At 44.1% G+C, this 23199-nt stretch overlaps 1 protein-coding gene across 3 annotated transcripts in view; it reads right to left on the bottom strand.

Moving 5' to 3' along the window:
* The window catches only part of SENP5 (SUMO specific peptidase 5), a 33284-nt gene that overhangs the window by 1797 nt on the left and 8288 nt on the right, over nt 1-23199 (bottom strand). For 2 of the 3 annotated variants that reach the window (XM_083739453.1, XM_083739452.1), the window contains exons 2-8: nt 16970-18483; nt 15085-15190; nt 14795-14942; nt 11663-11710; nt 10964-11041; nt 4346-4483; nt 3519-3602 (exon numbers count right to left, since the gene is read on the bottom strand). In XM_083739453.1, coding sequence (XP_083595579.1) covers nt 3519-3602; nt 4346-4483; nt 10964-11041; nt 11663-11710; nt 14795-14942; nt 15085-15190; nt 16970-18452 — 2085 coding nt within the window. In that variant the 5' untranslated portion in view covers nt 18453-18483. Of the gene's footprint in view, nt 1-382; nt 2672-2817; nt 3603-4345; nt 4484-10963; nt 11042-11662; nt 11711-14794; nt 14943-15084; nt 15191-16969; nt 18484-23199 lie in introns of those variants that run through there. The other variant, XR_014564339.1, reaches the window with a different exon arrangement.

Below are 23199 nucleotides of genomic sequence, written 5' to 3'. Positions count from 1 at the left end.
GTTTTTGCAGGAGCAACAGCATCTGCAGACTCAGAAGGTGGAACCCAACACAGCACTAACTCCCTTGTCCTGTCAGCACAGAGAACTCTTCTGCTCTTGCTCCCTAAATCTGTCCTGGAAGTTCCCCCAAACCTCTGGAACAGATGGAGGGGGCGTGGGACACATGCAAGTAGATTGGAAATCCCTGGGATCCCAGAGCAAGGGTGCATTCGTCCCAGGACCTTTTGGGATGAAGTCTATATCCACATCAACCAGAAATTCAGCTATAATTCAACAGCAAAACATTTCTTTTTTCCATTTTGGAGAGAAGGAAACAGTTCTAACAGTTCAGGGATGGGGAACCTGCAACCATCTCTGACCACTGGCCATTCTGGCAGGGTCTAAGGGAGTGTAGCTTATTTTAGGGGATGGTCCTCTGAAGTAAATCAAAGCCAAGAGGTCAGGACAGACCGGGCTGTGTCACACCGCCCATGTACTCTATACTCAAGGAGGTGCTCAGATCCTTGCATGGATCGGGCCAAGTAATTTAACACAAATACGCATTTTATAATAGAAAACAAATTACATCTCCCAGCCCAGCACCGAATTTCTAATGACCTCAGTCGGATAGTTTCTCCTCAATTATTTTGAGTAAATATTTGAACATTGCTATCGGCTTTACACAGGAAGAATTTGTTTCGTGCTTGCACACTGGTGCCCGCGGAAGCCCAAATGTGCCAGATCAGAGAAGCATTTGTCTCTAGGCTTCATGGGGGGGGGGGTGAGGGAGGGAGAGATTTCTGCATCCCACCTCCTTAACAGCTTTAGAAAGCTACAAAGGCATAAAGCTATGGCAAATGGAAGTATTTTAGAGTGATTAGCCTGCATATCAATGCCAGTGATTTGAAGGCTTGGTACGGGACACATTTTTACTCATCGGTTCTGTGGGCACCAAGTCAGTGTGTTTCAGGGTAATCTGTAGCAGGTGCTCAAAGAGGCACAGAAAGCAGCTGAACATCACAGGCCTAATCCTCACCAACATGGCCACAAGCACTGTCTAGTGTTGGAAAGAAGAAAAGTAAGTTCTGGCTGGGTCTTAGTGGGGCTACTCAATGGCTGCTTCATGCATTATGCCAGTGTTTCTCAAAGTTGGGTCCTCAACCATTGCTGGACTACAGCTCCCATCATCTCTGACCACTGGTCCTCCTGGCTAGGGATGATGGGAGTTGTAGTCCCCACAACAGCTGGGGACTCAAGTTTGATAAACAGTGGCATAATGCATGAAGTGACAAGTCTGTGTTTGCAACCAAATGACATTCTACAGCCCCCAGTTTTTACTATGCTTTGGCACCCCCCACCCCGGCAACTAGTCCACCTGCCTGCATCCAAGGTCCCCTCCGCAGGTCTGGCTGGTGTGTGCCATTATCCCATCCACCCCTCCCCAAAATTGCTACGTCCACGCAAGCTTCCCCCAGTGAATCCTGGAGACCTGTTTCATAAGTATACAAGGAAGGAGAGAACTGGGTTTCTTAAGGAGGACTTCGGCAATATGTCTGCTGGGCCAAGTAGGACAGCGATCCACCACCTGGAGCCACTCCCTACAAACGTACTACAATTATTTATATCCCATCTTTCAGGATATGAATCGTACCAAACTGGCTTACAAGTAATATGAAATTAAATAGGTTCCCCTTTTACTTCCTCCATGGTGCAAATAGTCTGTAGATTGTAAGCACGGGGCCTGTCAAATCTATATTTTTGAACAGTGCAGTTTTAGGTACAATAACATTCAAAATGTATATTTAAAAAGGCAGGTGCCACAGTTGCATCTCTGTTATTTTTAGGTGTGCACTTGAAAAACACAACACGAGGATAGGTCCTGAATCTCTTGCTCCCTGCAGCGATTACACTCCAGCTTTACCAGCACATCTTCCAGATTCTCCAGACATAAAAATCACCAGACACTCCAGAAGTTAGGTTATGTCCTGGACCTCAAACTACTTCCCCGCCCCCAGGGCTGCAGAGAGTCCCTTTTTTGGAGGGGGGGGGGTGGAGGAGAAGTGAGAGAACTTCCTCATGCAGTAATAAAGCCTCAAGATGCCTCATTGTACCAGGAAGCCATTGGGAGACAGCTTAATGTTCAATGACCCATTTTATCTCTTCAGAACTATTACAGGATATGGTTACGCAAGTCACAAATTCCCTCGTTTGCACTTCACACAAGTTGTTCCCTTTTATCACTGCCAGACTACATCTGGTTGCAAGCGGCTGTCGTATTGGAGGAACGTGGATGTCTTGGTAGATCGGGGGGGGGTGTCACTTCCACCACTTTTAAATCCCCCTGCCATTCACCGCAGCAGCCCCCCAGGCACCTCAGATAAGATGTGCTTCTTTTGGTCATGCAACACGCCGTTGCCTACAATCTGCTAACTCCATCCTAGCAAAGCCATGAACTGAACCCACAGCGGTTTTGAACGTAAAATACTGCTCAACTCTAATTTCCCCATTCCACCTCCACCACAGATTTTTTTTTTTCCATTTCACGATTTCATTTATTTCATCAGAATTACTGTATTTTTCGCTCTATAAGACGCACCAGACCGTAAGATGCACCTAGCTTTTGGGAGAAGAAAACAAGAAAAAATATTCTGAATCCCAGAAGCCAGGACAGCAAGCGATAGCCGCGCACAGCCTCTCCCGGGCAGCGGGAGCCTTCATCCTCCCTGCCCGGGAGAGGCTGTGCGCGGCTAAGACTTCCCCAAGAGCGCCGCTCCCTTTAAAGAGCGTACGGAGTGTGTGTGTGGCTCTTTAAAGGGAGCGCTGAGCAGAGCCTTCCGCCTGCATTCACTCCATAAGACACACACACATTTCCCCTTACCTTTTAGGAGGGGGAAAGTGTGTCTTATAGAGCAAAAAATACAGTATATACCACCTGGTTGCAAATGGAGGCAACTAGTTTGGCTGCAGCTGAATCCCTGGGAATCCCTCCCCATTCTCACGCAGAAGCAAGAGGCGTCATTGCAGCGCAGGTAGAGCTTGTGGCAAGCCAACCCCCCCCCCCAAGTGCTTCTCACTGGCTGCCAGCCCTGATGGTTATGTTCTGCCTCCCCTGTCAAGAGGCAGCAATGCTTCTGAATAGTAGTTGCTGGAAAATGCAGGAGGGAGAGTGTTTCGTGCTCAGGTACTGCTCAGGAACCCTAAAGGCATCTGGTTGGCCACCATGAGACCAGGATGCTGGACCAGACAGGTCACTGCTCACTGTGCTTTCCAGATGTCCCTGGACTCCATTTCCCATAATTCCTGAGCATCAGCCACACCAGGTGGAGCTGATGAGAGTTGTAGTCCCCAAGAATCTGGAGGGCTACAGGCTCTCCGTCCCTGCATTTTGGTGGTAACATGTCACATGTTGAGGGTTTTCATAGCAAACGCTCTCTGGGCTTCCTGGGGAAAGGTGGAGATTTCTGGCTTCCATTGGACATTGCGTGTTTCATCTTACTCAACAAAGCCTTCTTTCTAAAAACCACACAGGTGGTCCTTACCTTTGTAACAGCAGTCTGCCAATCCTGAAGGAAATCGGGGTGGTTCTTTTCTCTAGCTTCTGTCAGCAAGTATTTGCGTATGTTCTTTAAAGAAGAGGGGATGGGGGACATGAATAAGGGGCATTTGAATACTGCTATGAAAACATCTTAACTGAGTGCTTCCCTGCAGAGGATACCTGTGGGTACAGTGAAGAGAGTTTTCTGCTTGGACTGGAGGAGACTGGGATTAATTCTGCAATTGCCCATCGTGTGAAGCTGGGAGACCCCAAGCTCACAAGAACACCAAGCAGGCCCAACGCAAAAGGTAAAAAATGAAATAAACATCATACACAGGGCCTTGAGATCTTTACAGAAGGGAGTGGGGTAGAAGTGGGATTGATAAAGGGCATAAACTATTTGGAAGCTATTTAGGATTAATTTAGATACACTGGATAGGAACTGTCGCTTTCGCAAATGTGGGGTATGCATGAAATGTACTGCTGGAGAAGCAAGTCTTGAAATTATATAAACTCCTAGGGTCTGTGGCTGCAGCAGAGTTGCAAGACAAGCTTCAAGACAAGGAAACGCTACCAAACAATATAGCACCTGGCCTGGGATCCTTGAGACTGGTATGTCACTTGCCTGAAGATCAGAGTCTAATTCGCACAACAACTTCCGAACTACATCTGGGCCAGTTTCCACACTGACAGTGCTCTCTCTTTTGGGCCAAAGAGTCCTGAAATGTGTAGATCAGAGCCCTGTGAAAGGACTGGGGGGGGGGGCGCTAAGTGCTTTTTCTAAGGCCGACGCTGTTTAGTAGAACAGCTGTAACAACAAGTTGCTCTTACCTCGACACAGAACTTAAAGTGAATGCCTTGAGAGTCGTAAAACGAAATAATTCGGTTAGGGAGATTCACAGTAATTAGGGACCAGTGGACTTCCAGATGAATAGGAATTAACAAGAGCGTCTTTTTGAAGAGGTCCACCTAGTGAAGGGGAAGAGAGCACCCATCACCACAAAATACAAAGTCACGTGCAATTCAGACATAATGATCCCAAACCACCGTAGGAAGAGAACAGCCTGGAAACGTTTCACCCTGTGTGTATTTAAGTCACCGAAAAGCAAGTGGGTGGAGCAGCCTATTTCTCATAAGACACATTCTTCCTTCCCCTCTACTATGAAATAAAAAAACAGGGAGCCAGTGAAGCAGCAACAACTACAACGATTTTTCTTGAATATGACATGCCAAATTAAAATGTTCTGTTGTCAGCTGTAAAAGCGTGTAAGCTGCGTTACTCTTCAGTTACTCTACTCATTGTAGGCTTGGAAGGCCATTGTCTTGTCAGACTTTGAGCAGGGAGACCCAGGTTCAAACGGCCACTCACTGTGCAGTCTTCAGTCAGTCACCATATCTAACTTTAACTTTAACTGCGACAAAACAACCATCCCTTAGCTCCTTAGAAGAAAGAGAGCATACAAAATGTGATAAAAATCAGGTAGTGGTGGCACATTCTGGTTTCTGACAAAGCCAAATTAAACAAAACAAAACCCACTAGCCTTGGAGGCAGCAATGGTTACCAGGCAAGTACTACACAGACATTGAACTAAGCAAGACTTCCCAAGTGGAAGCAAGCCCTCTTGCCCCAGCCATACCCACCCAGTACATTTCCGAGCACAATTCAAAGTTGGTGCTGACCTTGAAAGCCCGAAACAGCCTTGGTCCTGTATACCTGAAGGAGCGTCTGCACCCCCATTGTCCAGCCTGGACACTGAGGTCCAGCACCGAGGGCTTTCTGGTGGTGCCCTCACTGCGAGAAGTGAGGTTACAGAGAACCAGGCATAGGGCCTTCTCGGTAGTGGCGCCTGCCCTGTAAAACGCCCTCCCAGCAGATGTCAAGGCAATAAACAACTATCTTATCTTTAAAAGACATCTGAAGGCAGCCCTGTTTAGGGAATTTTTTAATATTTAATGCTGTATTGTTTTTAACACTCAATTGGGAGCTGCCCTGAGTGGCTGGGGAAACTCAGCCAGTTGGGCGGGGTATAAATAAATAATTGTTGTTGTCGTCGTTGTTATACAGGTAAGAGCATACATGCATGAGAACACACCCAATTATTTCTTTGCAATCCAGTGTTCTAAGTTTGGCAGCAAATGGAAGCCCCACCGCTTTCAGCAGGAGTCTGACCCGCTCAGCATAAAGGCTGATCCATGGGCTAAGGCCTTTCTGGTGATACCGTAACTGCACAGAGCAGTACCAACAGGAAAGATCTTGTTTCCAAGACTGCTCCAAGTATTTGTGGGAAAAGCAGAGGTGAAATGCTCTTCCTCCAATCCCTCGCAAGCCAGCTCCATTCCTACCACTAGTTGAGTCCTGATCCACGCCCTATAAAGGCTACAGGTCGAAGAAAGTGGCATTTTCAATGCTCCCCACATAAAACACTCCCAACACGGTAAAATAAAGTAAGAAAAGCAGCACGTCAGCGAGAAAGGTTCTCACTCAGCCCACTTTCTGCTCTGTTGGTTTTCTTCTTGCAAGGGGTATTGGGAAAATATGACTCTCACCCCCACCCTGCGATATAAAGTCCATTCTACTGCTTCAAATTTGCTCCTTTATGTAGATTAAGCCTTAGAGCTTATAGACATTCACTTTGGGTTCCGTTTTCCTCCCCAGATGCAATTTATTTGATGCCATTTGCTTATTTAAACAGATGCTTCAATTTATTTATTTTTACGCAGCGCGGCCATTACTGCTTTACATCTCTTCATACTGAATTATTCAAAATCAATATTTTTTTGACAAGTGTGCTATGAGATGGCATTGGGTTTTAAGCATGAAATTAGCATTCCTAAGAGACAGCCTTCCGCACGTGAACACACGCAGCATCAGCAGCACAACGCAGCCAAAAGACAACGAAGGAGCTCTGCATTCCGCATCTAGCCTACAAGTGAAGATGTCGAAGGCATATAGAGAGGTGGAAACAGCCTTGGGCAAGTGATGAGGATGGCAGCTTAATGGATAGGACAAACATTTCTGCAAGGCAGGCTGCATGCGTTTAATACTTGATACTGCAAGCAAAACTGCTAAAGAACATGGAAGGGATGAATAGGACCTAACTGTCTAAGTTACGGTTTCATGCACACACAAAAAAGAAGCACACTTCTACGGAAAGGGATGCCCGTCCCATTGCACCTGGTGTGCACACACCGGCAAGAATGCCCAACTGCGAAAGGCAAAGAATTAGGTACACTCCTAGTGTTCTCATCTATTGCAAGGAGGTTTGTAGCTCTCGCGCCTGCAGAGGAAAGCCTGAAAGAAGGAATTTCTCAGGGCAGGCACCCTTGCTCATGTGGTGGGAGCAGCAGAAAGGCCCCCACCAAGCACATAACATCCCATGAAGTAGTTGCCCAATACCCAAGATGCCAACTCGTGAATGGCCAGAGGCAAGTTGCCACGTTGCTGCTTTCACTTAAGAGAAACTGCTTCAGTTCAAAGCAATTGAGGTGCTTTCCTCAGCAACCAATTAAGACACCCGTTCCCACCAAAAGGTGTGGGAAGTAGAAAAACCAGGTACAAACTACTAAGATTCCACGACTATAAAATACTGGGCTTGGATGTAGGAAGTCTCAGTTCTAAACCTGAGTGAACCATTTATCTTTTTGCTCGACCCACCTGAGAGGATTACGCTAAAATGTAAGGAGGGAGTAATATTTAGCGTTTGCAGAGAGCGCTTGCAGCTGTTTGCACGCATTATTTTGGTGAAGTCCTTACAATCACCCTACAAGGTAGGTCAGTATCATTGCCATATCACAGGTGGGGCACACATGCTGAAAAGAAGAGGCTTGAGGTGAGATTTGAATGGGGGGCTTCCTGGTGCATAGTTTAACCTTAGCCATTCTTATATACAAGCCCCTTGCAGTCATGGTGAGAATTAACATTTGCTTTGAGGAGGAAGTGAGAGCAATCTTATCACAAGCATCAAAAATCAGATACTCTTATTCTGGGGCAAAAGATGGAAAGTGAATGCACCCCAAGTTTAATTAAAATTCAGTCAGGTGAAACAGATGTTTGCTGCAGACTTTGAAATGCTGCACAAGGCACGAACAAAACAAAAGCAGAGATCTAGTATGCAAGCTAAGTAACAAAATCCAATTTAGCTTCTCATTCCAAGAAGCAGAACAGCACATTTCAATTTATGAGGCCCCGTTTTAAATGAATCCTTACAAAAGAGGATTGACTTTCTATCTCAAAAAAGAAAGACAAGAAAGAAAGAAAAGGAGGAGGGATGGAAGAGATCACACTCAGTAGCTACTGAGGAGATCACATTTTTGCCAAAGCAAAATACGACAGACAGCTGAAACTCAAAGAGAGCTTGGGAACAAAATTGTGGCAGCATCAGAGGGTGCAAAGGTTTCAAAAACAAGACAATTTCAAGTCAACAAAAATAAAAATAAAGGCTGACTTAAATAATTGATTTAATCAATATTCCCTCTGATAATTCATGTGCTTCCCACCAAGTGACCACTTGATCCATGTTATCAACTAAAAACAATTTCATTTACACCTGCTGCACTCTACATACAGTTTTGAATACTTTCCATTTTTACCTACAGAGGGCATGCTTTTAAAATATCCCCATAGCATAGAGCGTCTTTCCTACCAGCAAGAAGCCATATCAGTTATGAGCTAAGGATAGGACTGTAGGAAGCTGTGCATTTATCTAAAACTTTGCCTACTGTTTCCAGCACTGCTTCTTTCTGCTTCACTCTGCCTTGGCCGACCCAGCCCTGCCTTCACAGGAACAAAGTGGCAAAACAAACAGGAAATGCTCGTGATCAAAGGCTGGGATAGCTCAGCTGGTAGAGCACGGGGCTCTAAATCTCAGGGCTGTGAGTTCGAGCCCCACACTGGGCAAAAGATTCCTGCATTACAGGGGGTTGGACTGAATGACCTCACTGTCCCTTCCGGCTCTAGAATTCTATGCACAGGCTGAAGGAAGGCCTGAGAGTCACTGGGCAGATTAGAGCAATCCCGTCTTCGCAGAGTCAATATACAGTGCCCATGGGCCGCATCTAAAGTTCTCTGCCGACTAGCACAAAGGTGAGTTTTAATGTTGAGCAGAGGACGCCAATGCAACAACTGCAATAGCAGAAACTCGTTGCAGAGGATTGTGCAACTCGCTGCACAAGACTGCGCAACGAAATTACCAGCAACCTTTTGGTGCGTTCCTCTTGCACAACAACATCCCGCTGGAATAAAACATTTCGCGAGCGGAACAAGTTTACCGCTGAGTGACTTTGATTTGGGGCAAACATTGGATACAACCCTATGTTTCGAAAGTGGGCAAGACATTCCAGAAGTGGGCCCCACCAACAAAAAATGTTGGGAGTGCAGAATGCTCTCATTCATTGTGCCAACCAGCTGCACCCCTTTTTCATGCCTCCACCTCAGTTTCCTCCCCCTGCAACAGTCAGTATTGCACACACAAGCCAAGCAAGCTCAGTTCTTGCTGGATGTTTTGGAGTCTCTCCCCCACTTTAAGTCCTAAAGGCAACATATGTCCGCAAGCCTTAACAAAATAAAAAGATTCCTTCCAGTAGCACCTTAGAGACCAACTAAGTTTGTTATTGGTATGAGCTTTAGATGAAGATGTGTGCATGCACACAAAATCTCATACCAATAACAAACTTAGTTGGTCTCTAAGGTGCTACTGGAAGGAATCTTTTTATTTTGTTTCGACTACAGCAGACCAACACGGCTACCTACCTGCAAGCCTTAAGTTTCCCAAAGCCTGACAGTACTTCATTTTGCACATAGATGGTGCCATTTTGCCTACATAAGGATAGCGAACTCCGTTCTCCAAGTGACCAAGTACATAGGATTATTGGGAAATGATCAACATGCTTCTTCATATGCACAGAAAAGTCTCAACCTATCTGGTAGGGGCATTGATTAGTTTATAGTTTAACAGCAGGGCTAGCTTTGCTAATATTAATCTGTATGTAAGTTATTCCTTGAGAAACAAAAGTATTTTTACATAAATAAAATTGAAAGCTTATTGATTGATCGATCAATAGAAGGAACCTGCTTTTATTCAAGATTTCCAAGATTTAAGGATGTGCCTTAAATAAACATTTAATAAACATCTCAAGTCTACTTTAAGCCTCTCTGCAAACAAAGCCCATTTCAGTGCTCAGTTGTGATTTAAGCAAACACCTAGAATGCTCTGGAGTACTTCAGCCCAAACACTTTGCTACATTGCTCCATATATAATTCATAGTGCTGAGTTGCTGAGCTTCCTGTAGGTTGAGGAACAAAAGCCAAGGCTGTATACTCTAAGGAGGCCATCTTTTTCCTATCCTGAAGCTTGCTAGACCCTTTCTTTCTTTCTTTCTTTCTTTCTTTCTTTCTTTCTTTCTTTCTTTCTTTCACACCTCTCTAAATATTTTAATCAGTCAACTAAGTTGGATATAGGAAGTCTTTCCTGTTACCCAGAGGTTTTTCCATCCCCCATATTAAAGAGGAACATTCTATCTGGCAAAGATAGTTTACTATTTGGGGCTTGGAAGGGTATTTCCACTAGGTCAGTGATGCCAGAAGGTAATTCCCCAGCTGTGTGCGACGCTTGCAACCAGCACTTCTACCACAAATATGCTTTCCTCGCTTCTGCTTTTGGTTCGTGGCTATGTATATTCTACAGCCGAGCCTGGGACCGTCTTTCATGCAAAACCTGTATTTTATCAGGAAACTACGGCCTCTCAGATCTATCTTAAGCAGCTAAAGACACTCATTTATTTAAGACATTTACATGTCATTTAATCCTAAGCCCTTCTAAGTTATGTACATTTTAAAAAAATAAAGTTGAATTTAAAAATAAAACAATAAAAACTTATCATAAAACCAAATGCTACTTTAAAATGCCTGCTGGAACAAGGAAGTCTCAGTCATGTGCCTGAAGTTCTGCAAAGAGGGCGCCTGTCTAATTTCAGCTGGGAAGGAACTCCACAGGCTCTCATCCACTACAATGAATGCAATGTGTCTAATAATTATGAGCCATGCATTTGAGTCATTGCGGAGTAGCTGACTGGGACGAAATATAAGGAATCAGATGGTCCTTACGATATCCTGGACCCAAATTAAGGACTTGGAAATTAATACAAGAATCTTGAACTCCGCCCAATAATTTAGCAATACAGTGGAACCTCAGGTTGCGACTGTGATCCGTGCAGGAAGCATGTTCACAACCCACAGCGTCGTGTCTGTGCACACACGGGTCGCGATTCGGTGCTTCTGCACATGCACAAAGCGCAATTTAGTGCTTCTGCGCATGCACGAGCGCCAAAACCCGGAAGTAACCCATTCCAGTACTTCCGGGTTCGGCGCGGTGCATTCATTTCAAATTCATTCTTCGAAATAGTTCAGTATTACTCAGCTGTTAAGGGCTTTCAGAGCACACAGAAGCCTACCTTTTTAGTCCATCGTTTTACTCCGTTATATCCTTTGGTTACCAGCTGTCTATGAAAAAAGCTGTTGAAGAAATGAACCTACAAAAGGCAGAAGAGGTCGATGACTGATCACATTCAAAGCCTCCAGTTCTAGCACAATGAACTCCAGCTGAATGCAAACCAAGATCTGCTGCACCCCAACTAAGAAATGTTTATTTTATTAAGGGCATTTTTATACCACAGTAAAAACCTCTAAACTAGTGAAGGAGGGGGGATTCAGCTCATATTCCATGCTGTGTGAATCTGAAGGCCGATTTTATTGTTTTAACTGTTTTGTTATGCTAGTTTTATTGCATATTTTAATTAAGGATGTTTTAATACTCCAGTGGATTTGTTATTGTGTCTCTTTCTTATGTGTTGATTTACAGTTGTAAACTGCTTACATGAAATTTTGGCGTGTAAGCAATATATAAATTAAATAATAGTAGACGAATGTCCATACGTAGCCAGTGTGTGATCTAGAGCGGAGCTCATATGTAAATAAACACCCAGCAGATTAAAGGATTGACTACTCCCTCCCCCTGTGCAAAGTTAGGAATAGCTGCCCCCATAATTGCCCCTCTCCATTTTCCCTTAGGACTAATACTTTTAAGCCACCTTTTTTCCCCTATCCAATTGAGCTACTGTTGCATAATACAGAGCCAAGTAAAAGAAGCTCACCTTCTCAGGGACTGCATCCATTATTAGCTCGCCATACATGTTGATAATCTGAAAGAATTTAGAGAAGAAGAAAGTTGAAACTTTATTAGGGAGGAAAAACACATTATATTTGTGAATTGCTCCTCTGCAATGCTCAGTGTATCTGGTCATTCTCTGAATGCATTGCTAGAAGCAAGGATACATATACTGCACATTGAAAATAGATTCTGCACAATCCAACAACAAAGAAACCTGAATTCTGCAACCTGAACGATTTAGAATGAATGAATTTACTCTGTTTTTGCTAGTGGCAATGAGTTACACTGGAGACTGAAAGTTTTATTCTCTGGAGGTTTATTCTACCACCTTTTCAGATTCTGGGATTGCAGCAGCTACTGCCCCCACACATACAAGATTGCAACAGTGAGGACTGGAATTCCACCCACCCACAGTGTCGTTTTTAAAACAAAGACTGCCCCAAATGGCAGCTTGCTCCATCTTGCAAGAGGTGTGGTTTCTGCTCTTTAAAAAAAGATGCACATGTTAGTTTCATACCAGTGTACTCCCAACATTTTTCCACAAAAAAATAAGGGAAACATGTCTCTGTTTTCTATGGCAGAGGAGGTCCTTCTTCCTCCAATTACAATCACAAGTTTACAATGCTGCTATGTCCTTCATTTATTTTATCTAAAGCATTTTTACTTTGCTTTTCAACCAAAAGGGCTCACAGAGTGGCTTACATATGATTAGTACAAACTTACTTACAGGCTTACAATCTAAATTGCACAACACAAAATCAGCCTGGGGGGAGGAGGAAAGACCAACGAATAAAGCAAACCCACACAACAATTCTTAAAGTTGCACAGTAATTCTTAGAATGACCAGATATAATATGCACAGCTTTACCTCTATGAAGCTCAGAGAGCCAGACCTGAGAAAACCGTGAGCTAATTGAGCCTTTCTTCATTAAGTCAGGTAGCTCACTGAAGATTAACATATTTGTATGTATCCATGGAGATTAAGGGACACTTTGTGACCTGCAGTTACACCCTGGCATGAGGGAAATGACTTTGTGGGTGTATTGTAGCAGATTTGACACATGCAGTGTTAGAAACTCAGATATACAGTGGTACTTCAGGTTAAGTACTTCATTCCGGAGGTCCGTACTTAACCTGAAACTGTTCTTAACCTGAAGCACCACTTTAGCTAATGGGGCCTCCTGCTGCTGCCGCGCCGCCAAAGCACGATTTCTGTTCTCATCCTGAAGCAAAGTTCTTAACCTGAAGCACTATTTCTGGGTTAGCGGAGCCTGTAACCTGAAGCGTATGTAACCTGAGGTACCACTGTATAAACTAGGCACAAAATGCCTCCTTAAACCAGGATTACAGCTGCAAAAAAAGAATGCCTGGTTGCCATTTTTGGGCCAGAGAGCTCGAAGGTCGTATTTTTCAATAATAGTTTTTGGTTTCTGAAATTCATTCTGATTGTGCAGATAAAATATAATGGATAAAATTTTACAGGATGTGTTGCTAGTGTGTGAAAACAGTCAAGATCCAAGGATCCCCAGGCATGCAGCTCCAGGTGGTGGAGACGTCAGGCACCATCCTGGCACCCGGGCATCTTCACTTGGTCACAAGTGGCCGATTGCCAGGTGCAAATTGCATCTGGCACATTTCAAAGGCTGGGCACGTTACTTGCTGGCTTGATGGGCAGAATCAGAAATTCTCTTCTCAATCCAGAAAGAGGCTACTATTTTACATTGTATACAGGTTTCCACAAATATGCAAAAGCATTTGGTATAACAGGAATCTAGACCTGACCACACAAGATAGGGTGTAAGGATGTAAATATTCCACACACACCTCCTAGACCGACAGACAGAGCAAGTTCCATGCTCACATCTTGTCTTAGAGAATTTTCAAATCTCATTTTTAGGCAGCGATGCGAATCACCACTGAATGTAGCAGACAAGTATGAGAAGGAAGCAGTCATGGTTATTTGCTTTACAATTTTGTCTTATTCTACTGTTGCAGTCAACCATCTTTGCAAGCTTCATTTTCTCATTCCGCTAAGTAAGAATGCAAATTTTGAAGGATGCACTAATCCTAGCCTGGATTACATGTTTCAAACCCAGCATTCCAATTCTAATTAGACAGTCTAGTTCTGTACAAATCAAGCCACTTACTTACACCATAGCCATCTAACCAATTTGAACCCAGAACCAGATTAAGGGAGCAATTCCATAGCAAGATCTACTAGGATGAACTCCAACGAAGCTGAGAGGTTATCCTGTCTTAACTTCCTCATACTCAACTCAGAGATCCACTGGCTTATCTCCCCCATGGAAGGGCATTCCATAATACAGCCATACCTCGGGTTGAAGTAGCTTCGGGGTAAGTATTTTCGGGTTGCGTGTTACTTCTGGGTTTCGCCACTCGTGCATGAGCAGACGGTCAAAATGACATGTGCATGCGCGGAAGCAGCGAATCGTTCGCTTCTGGATGCGAAAGGGGCTCCAGAACAGATCCCATTCGCATCCAGAGGTACCCCTGTATAGGGCCAACCAGTCATGAGGTCAACTAATGCACACATGACAGTGGCCAAGCCAACCCTGTTCAGGAAAGGGGTTATTGGTATATCCATGTAAGCTGGTAATAGGTGCTCCTCACTGGAGAGATCACCTGAACCTCTGGTGACAAATATGGACCTGGGAACACCCTTGAATGTATACACACAAACACGCACCAATCAATTATATTAGTAGTGACTTGAGTGGTTCCTTCCCTCCCAAATCACACACCCTTCCAGCAGTATGCCAACTGGGTAGGAGAGACTTTTGAATAAATGTGTTTTTTAAAAAAGTTTTTTTTAAAAAAAAAAATGACCTTGGATGGGAGTTTTAACAGACGTTACTGAAGATCAGGGAATTCTCGCATTGCAGATGCCTCTACTGGATAACCCTTTTCTAAACTCTAGAACTCATTTCCCACAATTAGGCCAAGATCCATGAAGACAGTATAGAAGCAGGTTAATGTTTTGCACCCTGCTCCAAAGAAAACCCAACATCCCTTCAACCTGGAAGCAAGGCAACAGTACCATGAAGGTGTGACTGAAAGCACCATTTTAAGCAGCAGAATCTGCAATTGCTCTCACCTGATCGTTTAGCCAGTTCTGACCATCCAACGTTGTCAAATCATCCATATCCAGCATGTGCTTGTTATAGAAGACCCGGAAATTGCAAGTGGAAGATTTGGGATGCCTCGTCTGATACTTCATGATTTCCTTGGTGATGAATGGCTTTCTGGAACAGGCAGCCAAGAAAGAGATAAGACAATGCAAAGTTATCCCAGCACATTTGATATGCAGCTCTGCATAGCCATAGGGAGCCAGTGGAATCCGGAAAGTGAATAAGCAGAGCGAAGAATTAAGAGATAGCTACTAACCTATAGGAGAAGTCTTCATTAAAGACTTCCTTTAATCTTCCCATAACATCCTTTTCACAGAGTGGAATTAGACTGCCATATTTCTTCATTACTTCATCTAGGAATCCTTATAAATAGAGAGAGGGGTTTTTTTGAAGAAGAAAAAGTATGCATAGGAGCAGCAGTTGCACAGGAATCAGATGCCTTATTTCTATGGTTGAATTTCTACGAGCCATTTTCAAGTCAGAATTGGAACAGCACAAAATTGACGTACAAGGTTGACAATGACGCAATGACAAGTCCCAGACTTGGGCCCCTGTTCAAATGAGCATAGACATACACTTTCTGCAGAGCCACTGTCTCTCTGTAGTACTGTGAGGGAGAGCGAGCATGCGCTCGTGAAGGGCTTAGCACCCACCCAAGAAGCATAAAATGGTTTCTAGGGCTTGCCTAAAATAAACCTGATAAGCGGGGTACTTGTGATCCTAAATCCAACCCAAAAGAGAAGCATGCAACAATCTCTGCCCAGATATGAGGCTTCCTGCAGCCTAAGTGAAACGAATTTTTGGGGGGGGATGCGTGGCATACAGCTGTAGTGCTTAATTAATTGCACCTTTGGTGTATAGCATTTCTAGGCAGATGAAAGAGTTTCCAATCAGCACATCATCAATTTACATTACATGGCTTGGGAGAAGAGATACGTACCCCTAACATCTGGATGAAATTGCGGTTCTGTTCGCATGGACAAAAAATAAACGTGGAATACGCAGCCCTTTAGATGGCAGCAATCATACTGCGTTTCTCGAAACTTAACATCTTAAATTTTGAAAGACCAGTTGGGGATAATTGCAGGGAGGGGAAGAAGCGCAAAAATGAACCTTCCAGGGTCTGAATGCAGGGCAGGTGCTATACTGGCCCTGACTGAAATCAACCCACATCAATTAGATGTTCAGAGAATAGAGTCATGGGAATGCACACCAAATCCGTTTCAAAATTGTGGGCACCCTCTACTTACATTGTGACAAGGAGAAATATTTTTAAACCCATTGTACACGCCAAGTAACCACCGACACCATGGAACATTTCTAGCAGGAACTGCTACAAGCCAAGGACTCAATCACCCCTGCATTCCAGAATGGAATTGGCCTGTGCCAGTTGGATACCACTTAGGACACACCAACAGCCCAATCTACACTGGGCTGCCAAGAGGTGAGTACAGGGGATACGGATCTACTGAGCTCACAGTCAGCAAGTAGCTTCACTCCTTTTATTACCCATCTCATTAAGCACTCAGATTCTTATTTCAATATGGAAGACGGGCAACTCTAGCATGTATTGAGATTAAGCCTCCAGTCTGGGTTCTCCTAAGTATCTGGGGCCACAATAAGCAGATAAAGCGTTCTGAAGAGTTAAACTGCCTCTTGATTTTGGCTCCAACCCCCAATTGTGCCAGTCTCAATTTCGTCCCATAACAAGCCCATCAAATGAAACACCACCACCAATGCACTGTGATTGCAACCCACTGGTTTATCATGCAACTGCGCTATCAAAGGGCAGACCTGTACGATCTGTAACCCATCAAGCTTCACACAGCCCAGCAGCCATTACTAAGGTCCATCAGGTATACTAAGACTGCAGCTCTTGCAATCCCAGGCAGGCAAGCAAAAGCCAGGGCTTCGCTGCATTCCTGCAAAAGCCACAGTACGTGGCTTGGAGGATCACAAGAACGACAAGGACAGGCCAGCTGAACTGCTGTGTGTGCAACATCCTAATCTCAAACCCACAATAAATATAGCAAGAAGTACAATAGTGCATAAAATGTCATTATAATCTACAGGGACAGCACCCAGATTCATAGCATAAATAAACAAAACCAGCAATAAGCATTAAGAGTGTTGCTATATACCACAAAGCCACACAGCCAACTGCTCGTCAGTGACGCAAGAAGCTCTCTGGCTGCTTCTTTTCCCACTCTTTTGGGTCCCTGATTTCTGTCCTGTGCTTCCTCTCAGAGGCTCATCATGAGGGCTTTTACAGTACGGGTGATCTAAGAGCTCTGCGCCAAATACGTCCATGCTCATGGGCCCTTCCACCTCCATCTGACCACTGTCCTCATTTTGCGCCAGCTCCACGGAAGCAGGCCCATTAGCAAAGCCGTCGTTTGTGCCCAAATCCACCCTGGAGGGCTCCAGCACTGTCTCGCCGGCACCCGTAAACTGATTCGTTCCTCCATCTCCTGGACCTAAAACCGAGCTTTCTTTCTCCGTCACAGAGACGAAACTATCAGAGCAGCTGTCCAGTGCTTCCTCCTTGTGAGTAGGCTGTGCTCCACATGCTGCTTCTGCTCCATGCAACTCCGGCACGCAGGGCTCAGCGATGCCATTTTGGTCTCTGGGCGCAAGTTCCTTGTAATGGAGCTCCCTGCAGGGCAAGCGTGGGCCCTGGGTGAGGCAGGCGTCAGGCAGGTGTGTTTGACTCTCCTCAATCAATGGTCCTGGCATATGACTGTTCATATCTGACAAGCTGAACACGTTCCAGGGAGATTTACTTTTCAGTTTCCAAGAGGGAAGCGAGGCCCCAGAGACTCCTCGGCGGAGGTCCTCTTGCCAATCTCTGCTTACTTTCTCCACCCAGCTCGGCCTCCTTATGCTCAACTTGCACGTCTTGCCTCTCCAAAACCTGGGACGAGATTTCGCGATTCTAATCCAAAACTTGACCGCAGAAAGTTTCTTATACATCATAAATAGAGATCTGTTTTTTAAAGTACACCTTTTAAATCTAGGCCTCCTCCTAATAGTCAGGAGGTCACATGTTCCATTTTGCTCCAGGCCTTGGCAGCAGCACTTCCTTCTGGAGTTGTTCAGAACCTCAACGCCACTGTTATTGCTCTCGCCCACCTTCCGAGCAAGACCATCCTCTTTTACCAGGAAGGTAGTATTGCTGGTCACCGTGCTGTGTTGCTTGCTTTGAGAAGGCTTTGAGTCAACAGTTAAACTGCAAAATTTATTCAGAAGTTCTTCGCTCTGAAAGGATGTGCTACCCAGCTCCTCTGCCACTGTAACAGGTCCTCCACTTCTGCACCAAGGAAAGAAGCCTCTGTGTATGTTTTGTGGAAATGTGCAGTTTTCAAAAGGTATGACTTGCTGGGGGTTTGCATTTAGGAACACTTCAGGAGCCCACTTCCTCTGGAGCCAAAGACTCTTGCTTCTGCAGGGCTTAGTTTGTTTCAGGCTCACAGGTGTCCAAGTGCCTCGCCTCCCTCCTTTAAGTAGAGAAAGACGGTTCCTTTGGAAGCAGTACTGCTTCAGCCCCCAAAATCCCACCGTCCATTTTCGATAACCGGCCAGCAACCGACTTCTCCGCTGTATTTTTCTCCTATGCTCTTTCATTTTTCTGCTGCATTATGATCTCGAAGTGCAGCTGCAACAGCAAAGGAAACACAAGAAAGAAACAAGTTACACCACAGAGAACTTAAAAAGTTCCATCATTCAAAGCCCTCCAGCAACACAAACTGTTCAGAACCCGTTTTTTGCATGCAGCAAGGTAAGTTTCCTGAGGGAGACTGCAGAGACATACCAGGGACTATGGCTTCTTTCCTGGTCATTAAAAACTTGCTGTTTGATTGGACGAGAGGCAACCACACCCTTACTCATCGGTGCAATGCAGAAGAACTCAAGTCTCTCCTGCTTACTGATCTGTGTTAAAGATGCCCATTTCGCCCTAGCTACACTTTACATGGTTCAAATTGTGACTTCCGCCCCAATTTGTTGAGCCACTCCTTTATTCCTCCAGTCCCCAATGTGCCCCCAATTCTGCATGTGTATTTGCATCCCTTTGCAAACCAGATCATAGCTGTTAACGTTTTCCTTTTTTTAAGGGAAATTCCCTTATTCCGAATAGGATTCCTCACAAGGGAAAAGTTGACAGCTATGAACCAGATGTCTACTGTGCTGCCAGGAAGGCAAGAGGTTATGGGGGAAAATGAGAAAGGCATGTTGGGATATAAGCTACTTTTCCTTGAAGATCTGGTGGGAGAGCAGTGGCTAGGAATACAGGACAGTTTCTCATTCCAGGCGCAGATGTCCTCAAAATGCCACTAAGCTCAGGGTCATGGTCCCATCTCAATATGGCAGCAATGCTAGCCTACCTTGCAGAGTTACTGAGAAATTGTGAAGTGTTTCCAACACCTGAGGCATTATTCCAGCCTTCCCCATCTGGAGGGAACAGCTTCCATCAGACTGAGCCAGCACAACTGGGAGCTGTGATCCAAACCTTCTAGAGAGTACCAGGTTGTGAAAGGCAACACCAAATACTTATTATGTAGTGTATAACCTCACCCATAGCCAGTTTGAACTATCTTATTTTTTTCAGCATAGTGAAAAACTGCACAGTGTTGCAGGCTATTTGTAACTGGTATTATTATTATTATTATTATTATAATAAAAAAGAGAAGACAACCCAAGTATGCTAAACAGAATTAGGAAGCAGTCAGAAAAAAGAACAGAAATTGTCATATGTGGTGGACATGGCAATTTTCAAAGAAAAAAAGGGGGGGAGAGACCGTAATAAGAATAACAGGACATAAGATTGTGTTGGATCTCATTTTTGCTTTTTTAATTAAACTATGCAGGTGGTTCAGAAAAGAGCTAACAAATAAACAAAATTAGGAAGCATCAACTACAGAGCAAAGGGGATAGATTGAAAGTTACAGTCTGCTTAAATAGCCCAATTAAAATTAAAATGTGCTTTTGAAAAGAATTGGATTTCTGTTACTCTTTTCAAGTAATTAATTAGTATATTTAAAGAAGATTTACAAGAATTGTTGTATTTAATTAGTTATTAGTGCACAGGTTTAGCTATTAAGTTGATTCATTGAAGAACTGTATTTAGAATTTGCAGATATAAACTTAACGCAATCTTTTTTTAAAAAAAGATCACTATAAAACTGCAAATACACATTGTGAGCAAGGCTGGAAAAATCCCATTTAGCGCCTTCAGTTCACTTTGCTCCTTAACTTGCCCCTTATTTGTGTGTTCTGATACCGCCGCAACTTTAGATCTGTGGAAGGGAGAGTGCGGAGCAACAAGCTAGCTCTGCCTCACCTGGCAGTCCTCGTCTCCATTTATATATTGGAGGCAAACATCTGCAAAATGGAGCAAACAGGTAGGGTCCCCTGTGAAATTTGGAACTACTGAAAGTTCAGGCTTCCAAGTTGCACAGGGAGTCTGGGCAAGGAGAAATGACTCTTCACTTCAGGGCAAGTCACCTGAGGGATCAGGATGCATAAAGGGCTCTATAACACCCTGGAAAAGATCCCCCAAACATGCCAACACCTGGACAAGTACTGTTCTTCCAAGAACTATGTCATGCTTTTGTCCACCATAAAGGAGACAAAAGCAGAACTAGTAGTTCTGCCAGGAAGTAGATAGTAGTTTGATGTGACAGTGGAAACTTAAGCCCTTCCCTGTGACCCAGATTGTTCATTCTTGGCCACTTTATTTTACCTTGGCTTTATGCTGCCTGGGTCCTTTACAGACCTTTCCTTCAAGTCTCCTCCAGTTCAACCCCACTGCCATGGTGATGTGTAATGCAAGAGCATGAACAATGAAAGCTTATTCTGTTACAGTTACAGATAGGTAGCCGTGTTGGTCTGCCATAGTCAAAACAAAAAAAATTCCTTCCAGTAGCACTACTGGAAGGAATTTTTTTTGTTTTATTCTGTTACAGTTAGACACAGGAGCAATCGGCAACCAGTAAAGAGGACCTCTTGAGAAGTGTATGTTGATTAGTGCATAGCTCAATACAACAAAAGTCAGAACAAAGTTGAAGGAAGGAAATAAGGGGAAGGTAACGGAAAAGCAAGGGAGGGAAGCTTAACAGACTACAGGAAGAATGAGAGTCATGCTTTCAGGAACTGTCAATGCCTGTTTGCTGAAGAGGTTCGATTGGAAGGAAGGCAGGTGGCTCGCTGAATAGAAACGGTGAAAAAGTAATCCTTTAAGCATCTCTGAAGTGAGATGAAAAGTACATTTGGAGAGTACCCAGTACTTTTCGAAATGTGCAGCTGCTGATGAAAGTGCAAGAGAGGATCAAAAATAGTTTCTGTTGCACACTTGAGAGCAAGAGGAAGGAAGGAAGGAAGGAAGGAAGGAAGGAAGGAAGGAAGGAAGGAAGGAAGGAAAAGCCAAGGGCAAAGGCAGTGGTGCTCAGCACCCCACATATCCTTCTGAATACACAAGAAGCAACTTATTGCCTCTCAGCTAGATATATTTTCCCAGGCTCAAATAAGCTACCTTTCAAGGTTGCCATGCTATGAAACTTAATGTGATCCGTCACTTGACATGTGCTCTTAAAAATCGGTGCAGCTAGGGCTCTCTTCCGGAGTCGGTGTGGCATTAGGAGCATTAGATGTCAGAATGTAAGAGCCATACTGGATCAGACCAGACACCTGCCTAGTTCAGCATCCCACTTCCCACAGTGAGAAACCAAAAGCATATGGGAAGCATGTGGGAAAACCAAAAGTAGAACGTTGATAAAACTGCCTTCTCTCACAGCTGTTCCCCAGCAGCTGGTATTCAGAGGCATATTGTCTGAACCTGGAGGGAGCATATAGGCATCACGACTATATATTGCTGCAGAATCAAACTGAGAACAAGAACCATAAGACAGTACATAGGCATGATAATAGCCTTCTTATAGGCAACAAAAGAGCCTGGCATCTCCACCATCTGGAGGTGCATTTCTGGAAATCATTGAATCCTGACTGTTTTCACACACTTCTTCCCCATCCTGTAGAATTCTATCAAGTTATATTTTATCTGAACAATCAGAATGAATTTCAGGAGCCAAAACGCTTTTTCTGTGCACACTGAGCAGGAGCAGTGAAGAAAATATAGCTAATTAGTGTAGCTTGTCTTCAATTACCCCACCGCCCTGCTCACAGTTGTGAAGAATATTATTATGTTATGAATGGTCCGTGTCACCATTAAGAGAGGTAAGAATAGGCCAATATATATGTGCGTGGACTGTCCCTGGATTAAGTGACTTTTCTTCTTTGAGTTCTCAAAGTTCCTAACCTAGCTCTAGGCTGTCATCTGAACTATCCAGATGTTTAACTGAGAATCAATCACAATCTGTCCATCATTTGCAAAAGAAGACTAAGCATTCCGTTTCGGTGACTGAAACGTTTGTTCAAGGAGCCATTTGGCCCCTACCTTATATATCTTAAGTTTCTAACACTGGACTCTGTAGGACTAGGACCTAGAAGACCCGGGTTCAAATCCCCACTCAGTCATGAATTTCACTGAGTGTTACTGTCCTATATATGCCTCTCTGTATAACCTGTTTTGCTATGACTGGTTACAACCCTCCAAATACCACTAATTGCAAAAGGAACCAAATAAATTCTTTACAAAAAATAAATAGAGAGTGCTGCTACATTGGGGGGGGGGGGAGGCAACTAGCCATTCTGTTTTTGCAGCCATAACCCAGGTTCCAGGAGCCATGTGGTGAACAGCTTTTCCATCCCGGTTTCTAACACTGCCTGCCTGGTTGCTTTAGATTCTCAACTCCCATCAGGTCCAGCCAGTATAGCCAATGGCCAAGAACAATAGGCACTGGAGTCGAACAATACCTGGAAAGGGGCATTGTTTTGTCTAACTCTGCTTAGGGGTGGGGAAAAGGTTCTGAGTATGCACATACTATTAACATTAAAATGGCTTGCTGCTGCTCTTTCCCCCATTCCCATGCCAGTATCAAAAACTGCAACAAAGCATGAAGATAGAAGCACAAACAGAACAGAAAATTCAACTCATTAGCCTCTGTTTTCACTGCTCAGACGACAGTGAGCAGCAGAATTCTTATGCATGGAAAGTTCCGAACATTCAAAGAGGCTACTGAAGCCTTCCTAGAGTTTCGTCCACACTTTTTCTTTTTTGGAAGCTTTCGTGACAATAAAAGCTTAAATATACTTTCCACAGAAGGGCAGAGCATCAGGAGTTCTAGCTGACACACCATGAACTGCACAAAATCAATTCATTTTACACACTTAAAAGTTAAAACTAGATCAGTGTTTTGCTTTTAGGAGACTTGTATGTGCTGCACAAGACATTACTGCAAACGAGACATTTTATTCT

The sequence above is a fragment of the Podarcis gaigeae genome (assembly GCF_964106915.1).
Source record: "Podarcis gaigeae genome assembly, chromosome: 5".
Lineage (NCBI taxonomy): Eukaryota > Metazoa > Chordata > Lepidosauria > Squamata > Lacertidae > Podarcis > Podarcis gaigeae.
Note: the sequence above shows the minus strand (reverse complement) of the source record. Positions and strands in the feature narration are given on the sequence as shown.